This window comes from Lonchura striata, chromosome 24 (genome assembly GCF_050655825.1).
Source record: "Lonchura striata isolate lonStrDom1 chromosome 24, ASM5065582v1, whole genome shotgun sequence".
Lineage (NCBI taxonomy): Eukaryota > Metazoa > Chordata > Aves > Passeriformes > Estrildidae > Lonchura > Lonchura striata.
In genome coordinates this window covers 1061916-1082185 of record NC_140726.1, presented here as the reverse complement: position 1 = coordinate 1082185, position 20270 = coordinate 1061916, and the positions used below count along the sequence as shown (strand labels likewise).

At 44.7% G+C, this 20270-nt stretch overlaps 1 protein-coding gene across 15 annotated transcripts in view; it reads right to left on the bottom strand.

The window, feature by feature from the left end:
- Nucleotides 1-20270, bottom strand: part of ARHGAP32 (Rho GTPase activating protein 32) — a 236312-nt gene that overhangs the window by 129563 nt on the left and 86479 nt on the right. For 13 of the 15 annotated variants that reach the window (XM_085560079.1, XM_085560081.1, XM_085560069.1 and 10 more), the window contains 2 exons: nt 16355-16463; nt 194-285 (listed from right to left, as the gene is read on the bottom strand). In XM_085560079.1, coding sequence (XP_085416205.1) covers nt 194-285; nt 16355-16462 — 200 coding nt within the window. In that variant the 5' untranslated portion in view covers nt 16463. Of the gene's footprint in view, nt 1-193; nt 286-3816; nt 7287-16354; nt 16464-20270 lie in introns of those variants that run through there. The other 2 variants (XM_085560082.1, XM_085560083.1) reach the window with 2 other exon arrangements.

Genomic DNA, 20270 nt, shown 5'->3' with positions numbered 1-20270 from the left:
AGAGTAAGCCAGCAAACCCTCTCATGCCCAGTTTTAGGCTCCATTAGCTCAAACATGGATTTTGGTTGCTCTGCTGAAGATACACCATCACACATTGTTGCTGAATGCCCTGCACTGCAGCACGAGCAAAAACTCAGCACAGCAAAACTGGAAGCCCAAGAAAGACAGGAAAATCACAGAAGTCTGCTCTTACTTTTTCACATTCTTCACTTTCATGCTGGCTGTGCTGCCGCAGGAGCGGAGCGGCAGCTCCCCCGGGATGTCCGGAATGTCGGCACCTCGGGCCTGCAGGGAGGAGACAGGAAAAGCAGGAGTTAAACATGGAGTTAAACATGGGAGTTAAACACGGCTGCAAGCAGCCCCTCTGTTCTGCAGGGGGCTACAAACCTCAGGTGTGCTTAAGTTGAATTCTGCCTTTTGACCAGGAAAGACTGGCCCTTGGGATGGGGACCAGGGAGGTGACAATCCCTTCCTGCCCCAAGCCTTGCTAACCCTTAGGTAACTGTGATATTCAGTATTTAATTCATTGCTACTTCTGCTTTCTAAAGCGGAGATTTTCAGAGGTGGGAGCGAAACAGGTATTCCTAAATTCCGTAGTTGGACTCCTCAGTAAGTACCTGATTTTCCAGACATCTGTGCGTTTAGACTCAGGCAGAGGCACTGCAAAAAGCTGGATTGCTCACACAGTGGAAAACAAGTTAATGACAGAGCTGCTTCTATGTGGGAGGTGAACTGCTAAAATAGATATTTGAAGATATTCGTTTGAGGATATTACAATTCCTTAATTACTAAAATTCATTTACTTCAGTGAGGCCAGAACTCCAAACACCCTCCTTTCTGTTCTGTCATACTTTCCCATCCCCTCCTTCCTCTAGTTGCCTTTGCCTAAGCCATGAGCTCTGCTGGGGTTGAATTCTCCAGCACAAGAAACACAAACGCTCAGCTCCATGGGTTTCTCCCACTGTGATCCAGAGGAATGAGGGGATTCAGTGAGGCTTTAATGGAGAAAGCAGTGATCAAACAGCAACACCAGCACAGATTTCACAGAGGAGGAGGAGAAAAATAACTGATGCTGTCCAGAGTAATGTGGGTGATGACATCAGATGAGTGAGCTTTTTCTGCTTTATACAATGCACTAAAAACATGAACCATGTCCCAAAGAGGGAATGCTGAACCAAGAGGAAGAAAGGCACTTCAGTGTTACTTCTCTTACAGGCCTGGAACCAAAAAGTATTCTATCAAATCCCTTTTCTAATGACAGGAGCAAACAGATGATTGCCCTGATGTTACGTTAGTCCCAATGGTTCTAAGCTGGTCCAGCAGAAGATCTCTGAGCAGAGCTGGATCTGATCCAGAGGTGTGACTGATAACAGAACACAGCTGCATTCTGAAGTATGAAATATGAAGAAATACAGAAATATGGTCTCCATCCCCGAAACTTTATAGTTGGACCACCACTACCCAAGCTAGCAGCCCATGTATGGGATGAGCTACAGGACAATCTCTGTCACCCCTCCCTGGAGCTCCCACTTGACCCTGACACAGGTTACCTGAGCTTCCCCATGTCACCAAGAGCTGCAGTGAGCCAGTCAGTGCCATTCTCCTGCTTGTTTCCATCAACCAGACCAGTGCCAAAGAAAGAGAGGGATTCATACCACTGAACCCCAGACAGGTACAGGGGCGAGGCTACAACCACATTATCCATGTGAGGGCCCTGCTGTGGTCACCAGGGACACTCTGGTACTTGGGGTGCACTCCCCTGCTTTGGACAACAGGAGGAGAGTCCTGGAATGGTTCGGGGTGGAAGGAACCTTACAGATCATCCAGTCCCACCCCCTCCTCTGGGCAGGGACACCTTCCACTATCCCAGGCTGCTCCAAGCCCCATCCAGCCTGGCCTTGGACACCTCCAGGGATCCAAGGGCAGGCACAGATTCTCAGGCACCCTGTGCCAGGGCCTGCCCACCCTCACAGGGAAGAATTTCTTCCTAACATCCCATCTAACTATTCTCTGTCAGTTTGAATCCATACCCCTGTCCTGTTGCTCCAGGTCCTTTTTTTCTACAGTCTCTCTCCATCTTCGTTCTCAGCCCCTTCAGGCTCTGGAAGGCCACACTGAGGTCACCCTGAAGTTTCTCTTCTCCAGGCTGAACAATTCTCTCAGCTTCTCCTCACAGCAGAGCTGCTCCATCCCTCTGATCATCCTGGGGCCTCCTTTGGGCAAAGCCAAACAGGCTGCAGGAGCACCCACTCCCCTGGACACTGCCCTGCTCCCCAGGAGCCCCTGGACACAGGGCTCCAGGCTGAGCCTGGCTCTGAGGAGATGAACCCCAACAGCTGCAGCTGCAGCCATCCAGCTCCTGGTGCTTCCAGCACTGCCCTTGGAAAATCTACTCTGAGTGAGTTCCACCCTTTAGCACCACTGAATAAATCTGAATCCAGGTCTCTCTCTCTCCCAGCTGCAACTTCCACAGCCCTGACCACAGCCAGTGCTCTGACCCCACTGTCCTATGGCTCTGCACAACAGGCATAGCCACTCACCAGAGGAAAACAGGAACAATATTTATACACTTAAATAAATCTACTCTGGGCTGACTGACTTACTGAGCACACAATCACTATTACAGGATGTAATAGGACACTTGAGAGTCTCATTGTCAATTTTAGCATTAAGAGGATCACCAATTTAATAAACCTTACAGGTCTTTTACATAAGAAAAAAGCTAATTACAAGAATAAATGTGCCATTCCAATAAGCTGCTTTTAGGCCAAGCTGGATGTGCTTGCTTAATTTCCTAAGGAACAGAATTTCTGTAGGAAGAAAAGTAATTTTTCTTCTCCATCAGCAGTAGGAGCTGGTGGGATATAAAAATGGATAAACAATCTGACAGAAAATGTGGGCTTCAAGCCAGTTTGCAGCAGTGGGCAGAGACCTCCCTAGATCTGACTCAAAGCAGCGTAGGCAAAACTCACACCTCCAGGAACCCAAAATGCCAGCACCTCTCTTGGAAAAGTTGTATTATCCTCTCCTTCCCAGAGCAGTAAAGTCCAAATTGAGCTGGATTTTTTGCGTCTCCCACTTTCTGCATACAGTTAACTGGACCACAATGAGATGCAATGCAGTAATTAACTCCAAGGGCTTTCCCAATTAGATCTGAGCTCCATGGACTGCTGCAGAACAACAATCTCTCCAAGGCTCACAGTTGAGGCAAAAGCACAGAAAGGTAAGGGCACAGAACTTGTGCAAGCTCAGATCCTTATTAAGAGGTACCAACATGAGAAAAAACCTTGGTGAAGACACAGATACCAAAAAAGAAACTTACTGCTAATTTTAGAAATTGCATTACTCCTAAATAACCATAACTCCTTTCCATTCAAACCAAAGATACACAGCTACATAAAGCAGAATGCATACACTATTTTGCATCTCTTTTGATGCACAACTTGGCATGCAGCATGCAGGTCACTCTCCCCTCAAAACACAAAAAAAACCCTCCAAATGAAATTTGTCATCTTTTGTGCTTTGTGTCACAGTAATTTAATTTTAAAAATCATTCCGAAACAGCTGGATTATTTACATCTGAAAATTAGCTATCTGGCATCATCATGGCTTCTCACTTCCCTATTTTCTATGCATCGCTGTGCTGTGGAAACCTGGTAATTGCAGAGCAAATCTGTTTATGCAAATTGTTTAGTCCCATTTTCACAGCTGAATGTCACTGCTACATCAATCTGCTCCGGTCCAAAACTTGGTAAACAAATTATAGCTCAAGGCAGAACTCAGAGAATTGATTATTCAGGAATCTCAGTCGCTTACCTGCAGGGAAGGCTTTGGAGCGACACCACTTCACCAGCTTGCCCTAAACCAAGAAATTCTCCTTCCAAAAGCTTGACTTGTATGAGTAGTAGTTGAGACAGTATTGCAGAAAGTCAGTATTTTGTCACAGATACCTGCAGGGATTGCCAGGCAGGGAGATCTCAGTAAACCCTTCCTCTAGGGAGGAGGAAGAACGCCTGCCTGCTGTCCAACCCTCCCATGGATCACAGCATCACTGTTGTTATGGGTGGGAAGGGCCTTCATGATCAAGACCATCACTCGCTGCCACCACTGTGCTCACCACTAAACTGTGTCCTAAGGCTCCACACCCACACGCTTTCTGAACACTTCCAGGGACAGAGACTCCAGCCCTGCCCTGGCAGCTGGGTCAGGGCTGGACAGCCCTTTCCAGGAAGAAATTTTCCCTGATATCCAATCTAAACCTCCCCTAGAACAACTTAAGGCAGCTCCCTCTCCTCCTGTCCCTGTTCCCTGGAGCAGAGCCCGACCTCCCCCATCTGTCTCCTCCTGGCAGGAGCTGTGCAGAGCCACAAGGTCCCCCTGAGCCTCCTTTGCTCCAGGCTCAGCCCCTTTCCAGCTGCTCCTGGGGTTCCAGCCCCTTCCCCAGGTCTGTTTCCCTTCCCTGGACATGTTCAAGTGCTGCTCCTAATCTCCCTGGGAATCTGAGAGTGGAATCCAAGAGCGGAATCTGAGAGCTCTCACAAATCAGGCTGTTTAGCTTTAAACATTTGAAATTTCTAGTATTTATATTTATAGACATGATTTAGAAAACTTCAGCTTTGTGCTCTCTAGCACACAAAACCTTAGTCATAAATAATTGATATCTAACGATTCCACAGCATAATATGAAAGGATTTTGTCCTAAAAAGTCTCCTTGCATTTATCAGAAAACATGTCAACCTGTCTCCCTCATATGCAGAGACATAACACAATCTGAAATATGTGTAAAACTCAACAGAACAGTCCAGTGAACACAATGTGATGAAGTTTCCACCTTGGCATCCTCAACAGGGGAGAATATTGAACCAGTGCAGAACCCACAGCCCTCCTCCTGCTGCTTCTTACTTACTCTGAGATGCACAAGAAACCCTGGAATCCCACAAGTAATCCCATAGTTGGTTTTCCGCAGGACTACAGAAAGACCCCTGAGGAGGCATCACAGCTACACCTCGGCAAGTGGCTGAATCCAGCTGAGATTTCTGAAGGCCAGAATTTAATCCAAGGTTATCACAAGGCAAGAATAACTATTAGACAGACACTAACATATATTCATTTTCCACTGTCAGTCTCTCAACAAATCCAGTTTGGAGGGACCAGATTGCTCTGGATTCTGTCAGCACATAGCCTTGTTTCTAAAAACAGCAGAGCTGGTTCCAAATGCTGCTTGGTTTCCATGACAGTCTTTCCTTTACATCATCTTCATTTCCCCTCGATCTTCTTGGAAGGAAAAATTACGAGAGGAAAAAAAACCTAAACCCCCTTTAGAGCTCTCAAAAACTCTAAAGCTTTGCTTCAGTTTTACTTCTTTGTGGGAGAACAGCAGGGAACAGAAATGTTGTTTGAGGAGAAGTCATTACTCTGTAGGGAGCAGAAATTTCTTCACTTGGCACGAGGAAGAATGAAGAGGGCTGAAGTGGGTGCTCATGTACAAGGACATCAATAGCTACTCCAAATTTTGGGTACCAGCTCACTACACAGAGCTGGCTTACCATCTACTCCATCAGAGAGTTTGCTCTGCAGCACTGAAAAGAAAGTGACCCACAAAACTCCTTGCTCCCTGTGAGGTGGAAGGCGATGGCTCCCTCAACACCTGCTCTCAGGGATTACTGCCCAGGAACTCACCTGAAGTACAATGAAGGAAGAATTTTGGCCATCTCAGCTCTGACCATGCAGCCCTTAACATACTCCAGGGAAACAAAGTTCTCCCTGCTCCTCCTTCAGATGTTGTGACAACCACCTTGATTCTCCACAATAAATAAATCAAAGAAGGAAAGGGAAATGCTCCAGTAAACTGCAAGTCACCATGTTTGAGCTGCTCCAACTAATTCTGAAGGAAAGGTCCAAGTTCCACAGCATTTATCCCTAAAAGGATTAAGATGCACTGAGCACAGCAAGGCTACAACCGGGTCACTGTTCTGAATGGCAGAAATACATGGGAATGGACAATATTCACCCCAAAATGTCAGCGGTACAGGGGCAATATAATGGAAATGCAAATATTTGCCGAATTCTTCATGTAAATTAATTATTTTATGAAATCATTTAGTGGAACAGAATTAATTTCTTCAGCATTTTCACACAGCATGGCTCTGTCACGTTAGCACATTGCAGCTACATTTTTCAGAGCTGCCTAAGATATTTGTACATACTTAAAATAAAAAAGCAACCCAGGTCTGACAATGCCATCTTAAACAAAAATATGTGCTTGTCAGACTACAGCAGCTTTACCAAAGAAGTTAAAAATAAATATCCCACTCCAATTCTGTATTTCTTAATTGACATGGGAGGTTGTGGTCTCCCTGTCCCTGGAACTGTCCAAGGCCAGGCTGGACAGGGCTTGGAGCAACCTGGGGTAGTGGAAGGTGTCCCTGCCCAGGGGAGGGGATGGAACTTGATGGGCTTTAAGTTCAATTCCAACACAAACCATCCTGTGATTCTGTGATTTTAAAGATTAATCCTGTGTTGTTCATGTTCTCATCAGCAGAGTGCAGCACAGGCACATTCAGTAACACCCAGAACAAGGATGTTTTCCAGAGTGAGAAACACTGGAACCGTTTAAATTTTATGGTTTTGGTGTTTTTTCAGTTGAAGTCATCACTTAGCTGCTTCTTTAGTGCAAATATCCTTTCTGGCTGGAGGGGGGCTTTAGGTGCAGAGCTCAAGGCCAGGATGACCTAAGTAATTGGAAGTAGTACTGACCTTTTATCTAACTCTCAGTTTGGGGATTGTGGAATGTGCAGAAACACTCATCCAGCCAGAAATACCTTTAAAATCTCATGGCAACTGAGATAATGGGATAGAGAAAAGGAATGAAAAAATGACAAGTGCTTACAGTAAGGAAACTTTGAACACTGGCAATGCACATTCTTAATCCCATATCTAAGAAGTCTGCATTCAATAAAGATACTTGAATGTGCATCATTTTGTGAGTTTAGAACTTTTAATTCCATTTTTCAGGTTTTCAATTCCAAGCTTCTCCAGTACTTAGTTCATGGCACGTATAAAAGGGAATTTGTCTCTTTTTTTAAAGGACCACACAGAATGTGATTTTCTACTCCCAGCATCTCCATGGCAGGGGTTGGCGGGGGGGGGGGAGGTGGGGGAAAGGAGGGAAATAAGTAAAAGCAAAACAAAAAGCCCCAATACTTTAAAGCATTGCCATGAGCTGGCAAATTCGGAGACACACCTCTCATTTAAGAGACTTAGCATCACAGAGGAGTTAGTCCAGGGCATCCACTTACTGTAGTTTAAAGGATCAGCCTAAATTCTTAACTGTTTACTGTGTTTTCAAATGAAGATCTGCAGCTCACAGATATGCAGGTGAAACCTTCTCCAGCTCCCAAGTAAAACCACTGAAGTGGAATCCAAGACACGGAACAAGCAGCTTGGCAGCTCTGAGCACCTCCTTTGGCACTGCCACTGTCACTGTGATCAAAATTCACCTCTGCACAGCAGCGTGAGTTTGTGCCATGGCAACATTTCCCAAGTGAGCCTGAAAGAGACACACAGATTTTCACTGATTCTCTGCATGTGAATCCAGTGCACCCAAGGAGTGCTGGGGATTTTCAGCAGAACAGTCTCACACTTGTGTTTTCCATCACAGAATCCACAGTTTTAGGGCTAAAAGGGATGCAACCAATCACAAGTGAATGGTCAGCAACTGAAGGCAGGATTAGCATGATAACTCCCTGACAGCCCTAAGTCTGGATCTGACATTCCCATAGTGAAGCCTGATTACCATTCCCAAAGCCCCGGGCCCAGGAGCTGCAGGGTACAGTACACAGCCCCACACAAAGGCAGAGTGGCTCAGGAATGTACTTTCTTTTAAGAACAAAAATCCCACATAGAGTATGCGTGGGAAAGGCAGACAGTGTTAAGAGTCCTGCTTCTGTACAGCCTAAAAAATAAATTACAGAGAAAAGCCACAGAAAATAGAACATCCAACAAGAACAATACATCTGATTCCAGTTTCTTGTTGGTAAAAAAAAGACCCCAAAGATCCCAGCTACTGTTTGATGCACAGAGGGAGGAGGGGATCCTAATTATGGCTTGGATACAAAAGCACAATTGGAGCTTTGGATTTTATTGTAGAAAGCAATTTCTCATCACATAAGACACAACAGAGATAGATTCAGGCTCAAACAAGCAAATCCCACTCTGGTAAGTCCCCTGGCCACAGCCAGTGATTATGCAAATAACAATGTGATGTTATGTTAAAGATAGAAATTGGATTTAGCAACTCAGGAGTTGTCCCAGTGCAGCAGCAGCAAGATGGGGAAGGTGGAAAAAGCAGCAGCCTGACATTCAACCCCAGCATCTGAGGCGGGACAATTAACAGGAATTCATATTTCTGTGTTAAACTGTTAAACCAAACCGGGCTCAGCTTTTGTTTATAGAAAAGAGATGTGTCCAAGGCATGAGCACAAAACTGGGATCCACTGCACTCCCTGCCCAAAGCCCTGTGACAACACAGCAATATGAGGAATGTGTCTGCCTCTAGCACGCACTTTATACCATGGAGTGTCCATAAACTTCTGACCAACAAAGCAGTCATTAACTCTGCCCAAGGGGAGGGGAAAGCTCAGCCTGGGATCACACACCAGGCTCCACAAACAGGGCAGGACTCCTCACTCCTGATGCCTTCCAGGAAAGGTGACACAGCTGGAAAACAGGAGGTGACACTGCTCTCCAGAAATGACCTGGAGGTCATAACAGGACTCTTGATGCTGCAAGAGCTGGGAAGCTGAATAATGACCATGGAGATGCTCCAAGGCTGGAGCCCCTCAGCTCTGGGGCTGGGCTGGGAGAGCTGGGGGTGCTCACCTGGAGAGGAGAAGCTTCAGGGAGAGCTCAGAGCCCCTCCAGGGCCTGAAGGGGCTCCAGGAGAGCTGGAGAGGGACTGGGGACAAGGATGGAGGGACAGGACACAGGGAATGGCTCCCACTGCCAGAGGGCAGGGATGGGTGGGATATTGGGAATTGGGAATTGTTCCCTGGGAGGGTGGGCAGGCCCTGGCACAGGTGCCCAGAGCAGCTGTGGCTGCCCCTGGATCCCTGGCAGTGCCCAAGGCCAGGCTGGGCAGGGCTGGAGCAGGTGGGACAGTGGGAGGTGTCCCTGCCATGGCAGGGGTGGGACTGGATGTACTCTAAGGTTCCTTCCAACCCAAACCATTCCATGATTCCATGAATAATCTGTGCCCTGCCAACCATGATATTTGATAAAATCCCAAAAAGAATATGCAGTCTTACACCAATACAGCAGTGACCAATACAATGCAGCAAGGCAGGAATGTAGGGAACGACTTAAATAAAAAAGTCAGACTAATGATTACCAACATCTTCAGGGAATAACTCATCATTTTATAATTAAGAAGGCTGAATCATGGCAAAAAAAAAAAAACACCAAACCAAACCAAAAAAAAAAAAAAAACAAAAAAAAAAAAAAACACCAAAAAAACACCCAAACATTAATGCCTACAATCTTCAGAAAGACAAACTCTGACAAGAATTGTTTGTCTCTTGAGCTTAAATTGGGGTGAGGAATGGAAGGGGATGGATAAGCAGACTGTTGATACCCTTCCAAAACTGTTCCATCTTTTCCTGTATTATGGTGACTAAGAAGATATGGACACTGATTAAAGAAAAAAAAAAAGCCAGTTACAGTGAACCACTTAAAAATAAGAGACTTCTTTCCCTTCCTTAATGTTCTGCCTTATTTTTAAGCAGCTGGGACTAGGGAAAAGTGATTGACAGTAAATAAATTATAAGTTTTATCTCCCAAATAAGTACATTCCGAACAACTGCGGTATTTCCTGTAATCTAACAACAAACTAGAAAGAGATCAGTTTCGGAAGAGGGTGGGAGGGAAAGAAGTGGAGGGTCTTGACAGTGTAATCCTTACTCCAAAATTCAGGGCAGGGAATAACCTGGAGTAGCAACAGCAGCAGCCCCAGCAGCACTACCACCAGCAGCCTGGCTGAGCCAGAATGAGGAAAGAAATGACAGACAGGGTGCATTCAAATTGGTGATGATGGTGCACAAGCTGCTGATCCAGCCTTAGCAAATTCTAAATCATTCTTTCATTTTGCTGGATAGAAACAGACTTTCAAACAGATATTTACAAAACATAATTTGGATCTCCTGGCTCACCACTGTAGTGCCATAGTGCACACACTGGCAAGGCTTTAAATGTAACCAGAAACTATTGCTGCTCTTGCCTATGAAAACTAAATGATTACTAGAATTAATACTTCCAGCCAAAAATACAGTATCCATTCTGGATTAATTGAACTTATTTAATTGGCAAAGCCAAATGGAAGTCAATGTGCCAATTAAGTGATTGCCCCAATTTCAGAAGATTCTCAGGGACAAGCTCAGTGCTGCGAGCCAGCCTGTGAAATGAAAAGGCCCCTCTAACCAAGAGGCAGAGAAAGGACCTCACACAGCAACAGAAACCCTTGCCAAAAGCTTAACAAGGGAAAATAATGCTAGATTCAAGCATGCAATAACAAGGAAAAGCAAGTCACATGGATTGAAAAGGAAACACAGGTTACTGGTATAATGCCAGACCAGAACTGCTATGACCAAAATATTACTGCACCCAATGTCTGCCTGGTGTGATGGCCTGGCCCAAAACATTTGTGTCAGATCAGTGCCCGTGCTGCGCCCACACTTCCTGAACTCCCACTTCCATTCCACCCTTCCCTCTGGTATCCCAATTCCCCAGCCTGAGCTGCAGCAATTTCATGAAAATGCTGCCCAGTGCTGGGCACAGAAGTCACATTGCAGCTCCTGTGGGATTAACACAGTCCTGACTCATTAATCCAGGAAAGCCAAGAGCTTGAGGACCTTCAGCAGCACAAAACCAACCTCCAAACCTACAGGTAACATTTTCTATAGCATTAAGGCCGTGATCCCTCAGACTTAGAGCCAGAAGCCAAATGCTGGAGCATTTAGGTGGAGAACCATCTAAGTCAGGCTCTGATGCTGTCAGAGCTCACGGAGAATTTGGACAGTGCCCTCAGCACAGGGCAGGATTGTTGGCATCCTTGGCCCTCCTGTACAGGGTCAGGAGTTGGACTTGTGGGTCCCTTCCAGCTCAGGAGATTCCACGATTCTAAAGTCCATTTCTACTGACTTGTCCAAGCCCTTTAAAAGACAACAGAAAAGCCCTACAATTTCAGCTCCATATCTCCTAAAACTTCCTCTTGCATTTCAAAGCTTAAAACTTCAGACTTTTAAAAATAACTTGCAGTTGGGTAGTCAGAGTTCAAAAGCACATTTTTCCCCAATAATTTTTTTCCATGATGGGAGACCCAACTGAGAACAGGATCAGCCTGACAAAACTCTGTCAGTGACTTCAGAGCTCCCAACCACATCCTCAGCTGTAAAATTCTGGTGTTGGTTCACACACATTCAAAGCATTAAGAGACACAGGGAAAAAACCCACAAAATACCAATTTTAACATGGTTAAAGGTATTATATTTACATATCTCAGAAGCTAAAATTAGATCATTTCAGTAAACCACTATTTGGAAATCACTATAGCTTACAAGGCTAAGCAAATGGATTTACCACATTCCCTTTTATGCAGATTTTTCTACAACTCCTGGAGGTTAGTCTGCATCTGAAACATGCCTGATGTTCTCTGAATTAAAAACCAACCAATGAACCAACACTAATTAAAAAAGAAGCCACTTGTATTCTATTTTTGGCATCTATTCTTGCAGAAGACCCACTCAAGACCTGGGGCAGCACTGGCCAAGTGAAGTACAAAGAATGAGAAACAAACACTAAGGACATAAAAATCTTTCTTTAAACACTTACAATGCACTATCTCTGCACACATTCATAATTGCATTTAAAAATAGTTTTCTCCTCACTCATGTCCCAGATTTAACAGTGATATATTGAGGTCTCATTAAAAAGCCTTTATTATCTTCACAAGCCACAGAACCTTCCCTATCTGGCATCAAATGCTGAAAATACTACAGATCTCAGAACCCCTCTGACCTAAGACTATTCCAGGGACTTCACAGGACAGGCTCTAACCCTGTGCCTTTCTAAAGCATTTATAAGCTTGCATTTCTCCTAAGAAAATTCTAACAGCAAAAGCCTAAAATGATGCATACCAACCACAGCTGCTGCGTTCTTGTGCACTTGTCAAATTCACAGAGTCTTCTATCTTAATTTAGAGATTCCCCTTTTCTAGGCACCCTGATTCTTCAGAAGTAACCTGGCCCCAGCTGTCACCTCTTGGCCCTGTTATGGACAGCAGAACTCCCAGATTCTGTGAGATCCCAGCCAGAGGTGCACCAGGGGGACAATAAACCTTCCATGGGCTTGGAGACTCATATGCTCATATTCTGAAGGTTTCCAAAGCTGAAGGAATTGGAAAAGTGCAGGAAAAGTGACTTCTTCAGAAGCATTAGAGAATCACAGAAAGGCTTGAGTTGGAAGAGATCTTAAAGCTCATCTCCTCCTTCCCCTGCCATGGCAGGGACACCTCCCACTGTCCCAGGCTGCTCCCAGCCCTGTCCAGCCTGGCCTTGGGCATTGCCAGGGATCCAGGGGCAGCCACAGCTGCTCTGGGCACCCTGTGCCAGGGCCTGCCCACCCTCCCAGGGAACAATTCCCAATTCCCAATCTCCCATCCAGCCCTGCCCTCTGGCAGTGGGAGCCATTCCCTGTGTCCTGTCCCTCCATCCCTTGTCCCCAGTCCCTCTCCAGCTCTCCTGGAGCCCCTTCAGGCCCTGGAGGGGCTCTGAGCTCTCCCTGGAGCTTCTCCTCTCCAGGGGAGCACCCCCAGCTCTCCCAGCCTGGCTCCAGCCCTGGAGCAGCTCCGTGGCCCCTCTGGACTGGCTGCAGCAGCTCCAGATCCTAGTCTGAGTGTTCCTTTGATCTCCATTGTCAGGTTAGTGCACGTGGCACCTCTGTGTCTGCACACTCGCAATACGGGCATAAATGAAGATTTGTGTGTTTATCTCAGCATTTTAATGCTGCTTCACCACAAAATTCAGACAAGGCAGGAACAGAGGGTCTGTAAGCACAGCAGCCTGATGGGGGGAGAGCCATGGGCTCAGTGCTTTTAAACAGTACAATTCCCTGAACTCATGAAGAGGAAATCAGGAGGTCAGTAATGTGTGGTAAATGCAATATTAAGCACAAGTATCAATTTATGCTAAAGTTATTGCAGGCTGAAGACAGCTGTTTTGTAGGCTCATGTGAGATATATAAAGGCTCTTTCACAACTTCATTTCTTGTAACTCAGAAACAGAGCACTTAGCAGGGCCTGACAAGGAAAAGATACCCCTTTCCTTTAAAATAACATTACTGTCTTGGAGAAATGTTAGAAAATCCATAAACTGCAATTTTCCTTGGCTCACACAGGGCTTTGCAGCTCCAGAACTCAGAAGTGTTCTATGAAGAAAGTCAATATCATCAACTGCATCTCCTGAAGTGGAGCAGAGGCAGAAATCCCAGGATGTGTGAAGGTTACCCAGCAGGTGCAGCACAGTGGGAATTGGGGGCTGAGACAGAAAAATGTGTCGAATACACCCAAATTCTAAAAATACAGAGCATGAGTCGAGGGGGAATACAAAATATAGCAATGCTTGAGGAGATACAGGCAGCTGCCTCATTACTCAGCTCCTGGGAACTCTGTCCAGCCAGGGCTGCCTCTCCTTGAGCCTGGACCTCACCTACAACACAGAATTGCACCAGAAATACTGAGAAAGAGCTGCCCCTGGATCCCTGGCAGTGCCCAAGGCCAGGCCTGGGAGGGGCTTGGAGCAGCCTGGGGTAGTGGAAGGTGTCCCTGCCATGGCAGGGGGTGGAACTGGATGAGCTTTAAAGTCTCTTCCAACCCAAACCATTTCACAATTCCAGGATTCCCCCCAAACAAACCAGGTCTCCAACACAGAATTATGTGCCCTTCTGCTGAACTACAAACACAGAACAAGCAGTGTTAAAAAGCAAATGAAAGTATAAACAATAAAGAAGACAAAAGAAGTTGCATCAAACTGAAGCTACTCAGGTGCCAAGAATGAATTGGCACTGACAGAAACATTAAAAAGATAGAGTTTCTGTCACCTTTTATTTACAATACAGGAGGACATTCAACCTCCACACCTTTAGAAAGATATTCAGTTTATTTCTTATTAAGAAAAAGCTCTGGAAACAAAGCACTTACATAAATTAATAATAAGCCCTTTGAAAAGTATTATGGATGGAAGGAAGAGTAGAGAAGACTTGTTCATGTAACAATGAATGCATAAAGTGGCTTTTCTTAATAAAAGCATGTACCAAGGTAAAGTCCAGGAGACAAGTGCCAGGACTCCCCCAGCTCCCCAGAGTGTCCCTTGTCTCAGCCTTTATTCACCTGGGAGAAGGTGAAATTCATGTGAGGTGACAAAGCTGGTGCCCGTCAGGGCTCCAGCAGCAGCCAGGGGAACCAATGGAGGGAACAACTTCTCCAGCCCTGCATCCTCCATTCCCTGGGGGCAGGGGCTTCAAGCAGCAACAAAGCCTAAAATCTGCATCAACACCCACTAACAAAAAATTAGATGCAGTGTGGCACTCTGAGACAGTCACATACCATGGAAAGAGCAATCTCTGGGACAAGGCTGAAGCAGAGGTTGCTAAAAATGCAAAGTGAAGGAACAGAGTGAGGGAAGAAACCTCAGGCTTCAAATGATCAGGAAAAAGGCAGAATATCAAAGATATGCTGGTTAAACAGAGAACACTGTCAGTGCTGAACAAGGTCCTGTAAATATTTACATCTCAATATTGCCCCTGACGGGAGGAAGAAAAGTGGAAATTTGATTCACTCAACACAGTAAACACAAGCAAGAGAGATTTTTCTCCCCCCTCTTTACACTGATTCAGAGGACCCTGAGGTCAAACCAACACTGTGACCACAAATCCAGCCACTGTAGATACAGGTTCAGCAACTTTACTGTCCTTCATCACACCAAGTCACTGTGCAGCAATTCCAGCTGGGAATTTCCCTGTTTATCATGCTCCAAATCTCTTCTCCACTGGACCAGTCAGTTGGCACAGAGCTGTGCAAGAGAGCATGTTCCAAAAAGTGATTTAAGTTCCTCCAGTGAGACGAGCACAATGCAAGGTAAAATAAAACACTGACCAATGTCCATGAGCACAACAGCCTCAAGCAGGTGAACATTCCCTTCACTGCAAATCAACCAGGAGAAAAAAAACACCACCAAAAGAGATATACCAGGAAACCTGTGTCACAGGTGAGGACACTGAATTACAGCCTGACAGCTGAGACACACCTGGAGGTCACAGACAGCAGTGAGGTGTCACACAGTGACTCCCACCAGACTCCAGGTGTGGGAAGCTCCGAGCTGGGAGCAGGTGCTACTGCCTGAGCAATACTGACGGGAACAGACAGTGCTCCCAACTGTGGCCAAGCTGAAGAGAAGGCAAAACCAGCCACACACCAGGAAGGAAAAAAATTACAAAGTGAAAAGTGCACAATTTGACAGGCTGGGAGAGCTGGGGGTGTTCACCTGGAGAAGAGAAGGCTCCACGGACAGCTCAGAGTCCCTGCCAGGGCCTGAAGGGGAACATAAATAGGTGAGTAAGAGACTTTATACAGGCAGAGATTGACAGGCCAAGGGGGAATGGCTTCCCATTGCTGAGGGCAGGGTTAGATGGCATATTGGGAAGGAATTCTTCTCTGTGAGGATGGTGAGGTCCTAGCACAGGGTGCCCAGAGAAACTGTGGCTTCAAAAACTCCCATGAATATTAAGGTAATCCAGTTGTCTGTGGCCCACTGCCCACTTGAGTGACTTCTCTGAGATGAGAACAGCACCTTTGTATGCAATTTTCTGCAGCTCTGATCCTTCTGATCGCAGGTTTGCTCTCAGGCTAAGGTTTTATTTATGTAGACTTAGCCAGCATTTTGCTAAAATCTCATTCTTTCACAATGCTGCATGCTTCAAAGAGCATGTTTTTACAAGAAGTTCCCTTCATGCTCAGAAATCTTGCTGAAAAAGAGGTTAATGCAGACTGAAAATCGTTGTGACATTATGGACCTTTTAATTGGTTACAAGACCTGCTTTGGGGCATGTATTAATAGGGCAGAAGCGTTGTGAAAGCTCGTTCCCTCTCCTTGACAAACTGCCAGAGGAAGAGAAGCATTTTGGCCTTGTTCAAAGTATTGTACAACCCATTTAAAAAGCTGAAACTTAGGGAGCATAAATGGAATAGAGGAGCAGAGTGTTCAGAATGGGAAATGATGGGAAGAGAGGATGTAGGCCAGGTGTTTACCATGGCGCTGAGAGTCTCCTCCCAGTCCGGCCTCTCCCTGGGGTGGATGCTCCTCTGCAGCTCAGGGACAAAGTCATCTTCTTCTGCATGGACAGAGGACTTCATCATTCTGCAAAGGACAGAAGTTGGATATTCAGTGACAATTCCTAGAAAATCTCACACCCAGTCCATTACAGTGTTCAGTTATGTGACAACATGAAATGATTTTACACATCCAGAAATCCCACAGACTCCTGAATTTCCCCCACTTCCTCATTATACAAGCAGGGCAAGAGTGTAAATTTGGTGGAAAGAAATCTGCACTTCCTAACTAATCAGTAGATAATTTTGTTTAATCACTGCACAATTTGCAAGTCTCACAACACAGAAAAAAGCAGAGTGATTTTCAGTCCACTTCAGAAAAATGGCTTCTATTGCCCAGGCAAACAGCAAGGGAAACACACCTTTGTAAGGAGAAATACACACATTTGATTCCTCCTCCTTGCAGGAGGTTTTTCCTGAAATGGGGATAACAGCTTCCAAATCTTAGTCTGACTCCGCATCCTAAGGCCTGATCCATCAGCTCTTATCCCTTCCTGATTCTACCTGAAGAATGAGCACTTCAAATCAGCCTGATGTGACCAGGCAAAACTTTTCTTCAGATAAGGAGCTATCTTCCAAATACCCTGCGTGAAGGTTATTCCAAGCTGCACAGAGATCAGAGGCTCAAAATGAAAACTCAGCAAGAATTCATAAAAGCTCCTCAGCCCCTCCACATGATAGCACTCTGTATATATGGAGGTTTTTTTCACTTTTTGTTTGTATAAATGTGCCTTTGCAGAGATTAAGACACAGACTTGAAGTACCAAAGGCCTGTTCAAAATCTGGTATCACCCATTCCAGTTTCATTAAACATGATATTCAGGCAGGCTTTTATTCCCTTAATAGATCACCACTTACGTATTTAGGATAATCATCTGGATAATCAGCAGTGCAAAGGCACAGGCAGAAAGGGCTAGTTTCTAACCCTGCAGATTTATGCACCATTTGACTGAAATACGCCTGGTGAAAGCCAGTTAATAAAACTCCTTTGCTTCAGATCCAAGATATGAAGTTCTGAAACCCCAACATGCTGCTTGACATGGGGCCAAATCATTTAACTCTGCTTTGTTCTCTCCAAGAGGATTAAGGATAAAGTAATTAACACTGTAGTTAATGGCACGGCTGGGTTAGGAATTACAGTCCATATAATTTCATCCCCAGCTTTGTGATCATATTCCTGCTCCAATAAAAAAAAAACATCCCAGAGAAAATGAGCCTCAAAACCAAAAAGTCACAGTGCCCCAGGGAATTGCTGCTCACTGGGTCTGTATGTCATTCCCACCCCCAGCATCACCCACTGTCCTCAGGAGGGAAGAAAAGCACCTGCAGAGAGCTGAAACAAATCTGCAGGAAAATGCCATCATTTAGAATACAAAGGTGCCATGTCATCTTAGAAAGGAGACCCTCACCTTTGCAATAGATGTTTAAAAGAATTGGGGGTTGAAAGACTAAAAATTTGCTGCTTCAATTTTCCTTTGCACATCAAGAGGAGGAGACCTGGCCTCACAGCACCAGCTCCACCACAGGAGAGGTTTCCCACTTAACTTAAAACAGAAGAAACAAAGTTGTGCAACTCAGAAACAATACATAAACAGGAAAACAAAACAAAACAAAACAAACAACAAAAAAACCCTCAACTTTTTACATCAATGTCATGATTTTGAAAAGGCTCGATACAGTTTTCCTGAAGATTTCTACATGCTGGGGTTCGACCACATTGCAGCTGAATAAAAAGATCCTAAACAAACGATCCCACAGTAAGGTCAGTCTAATTCCCAGAGGTGATGGGATGGAAGGGTGATGTGATCAAGACTCACCTTCTCCAGCAGTTAAACCAATCATGCTTATCAAAGTGCTTCCTCATTTAAAGACTTGAAAATAAGGAGACTGCATTTACATCTTTATCAGCACTTGGGAGTACAAATGGATTCACTACACAGCTTCTCAGGCTTCTGGGAATTCCTGCCAGATTTCTCCTCTGAAATGTGTTGGCTGCAGTGTTGAGTGTGTGCAGAGGATGGTATGTCCTATTTTAAATAATCCTGGGAATCAGGCTCATGTTCAGGGTCTGTACCCTCATACTGGATCAACATGGATGTCACAGCACCCAGCTCTTTTCACCACACTCCAATCTATCTATTCACATAATTTCTTTAATCTATGTATATAAAACTTCCACAATAAACTCTTCACAAACCCTTCCCACTGAGGTCCCAAAATGTAGTCCCATCATTCATCCTGTGAAGGTGTTCTGGACTTTTACTGCAAATTGGAAAAGATCCACATGCAAATTTGAGCCTTTTAAAACAGTCAACTCTTTCAGCTTTTGCCAGACTTGGAATATTCTACTGCTAAGGGACATTCTAACTTGGTCACAACATCACAGAAATATTGGAAATTATACTGAAGATTTTCTCTCTGACACAATTATCAGCACTTGATAACCATCTGTGCACCCTTATTAATTTTTAATAGCCACTATTTAATTCCATGCCATCTGAGACAGAGAGCAAGGAAGGCTGAAGATGCTGCAGGTAATATTAGTCCTTTATGGATTAAGTCTAGTGGCTTTTTCCTGCCGATCAGTGGCCTGGATGAAGGAAATTAACTTCGTGAATTCTCAGCAATGAAACAGGGAGAGGAGTAGGGGCAAAAAGCAAGAGAATAGGAAGAAAAGCAGCTTTTGAAAACACTCTCCTTTTTACAACGTTTCCTCTGGGCGTGTAAAACCCCAGAGCAACAGCTGGGGAAGGAGTTTTCCTACCAGCTGGCCTATAGAAAACTCTGGCTTTACCCCAAGACAAGCTGGAATATTATCTCTAGGTATAATCACATTCATATATTTTTATATGCATGTGCATTATGGATATTTGACATTATTTTAATGTATATAATGCATAAATAGCACAACATACATATGTCTGATTCACCTCACATGTCAAGCTGTAACAAGACAAATTATCTTTTTTCTGCTATGGAGATTCTTTTCCACAGGAGAGGAAAATACCTCAAATCCCAGGAGCATTTACACAAAACACTGACACATGGATCTTGTAAACACTAAAGCCCAAACCAGCTAAAGGAGCTGCTCTATAACAGCTCTGTTTGGGTCTATATATATGGGGCAGATGGAAATGAGTGAGAAGTCACTACAAAATTTAATCCTGGCCATTAGAACAGAAATATAATTTTATTTAAAATGCCACTTCCTCTACCTCTCAGCAGCTCTGCCCTTGCAATGAAATGTGACACTGTTATATTAATAAAAGTTTTGGTGTACAGAGGCCATTAAACAATTCCCCTGCAGATGAATGAACCCTTCTTCATTGTAAATTGAGAACCAAATGTACTGGAACAAATGTTTACAGGACATTTCACAAAAGGCCCTGCCCACTTTCACACCCACCCATTGAAGTTCTCTGGTAGGTCAAGTTGATTAATTTAGTTAGAACTTATGTATTTGTACACGACACAACTGTATCAAGAAAACATCTCATGTCCTTTTCCTCCTTCTCAAATCCAATTAACTGCTCCTCTCATTTATGGTATTTCTGTGCCATATCAGGAATTAAAACCCTCTGGTGCCTTATCCAAGCATCAAGTCCTGTCTGCTCACAATGAGTTGTGTCACAGGCCAGGAGACAGGAGATCTGTAGGGTGGTTTGTATTAAGTAAACTTTATCTCAAGTAAATGTCAACTTTGTATTAAATAGATGAATATTCAGCTTGACGTCCCTAAACTCTATAGTTACTGCTTGTTTATAATACTATAAATTTTAAATACACCTTTTTCAGAGAACCTTCCCTATGGCTTTGAGGGAGTCCCACATCCACA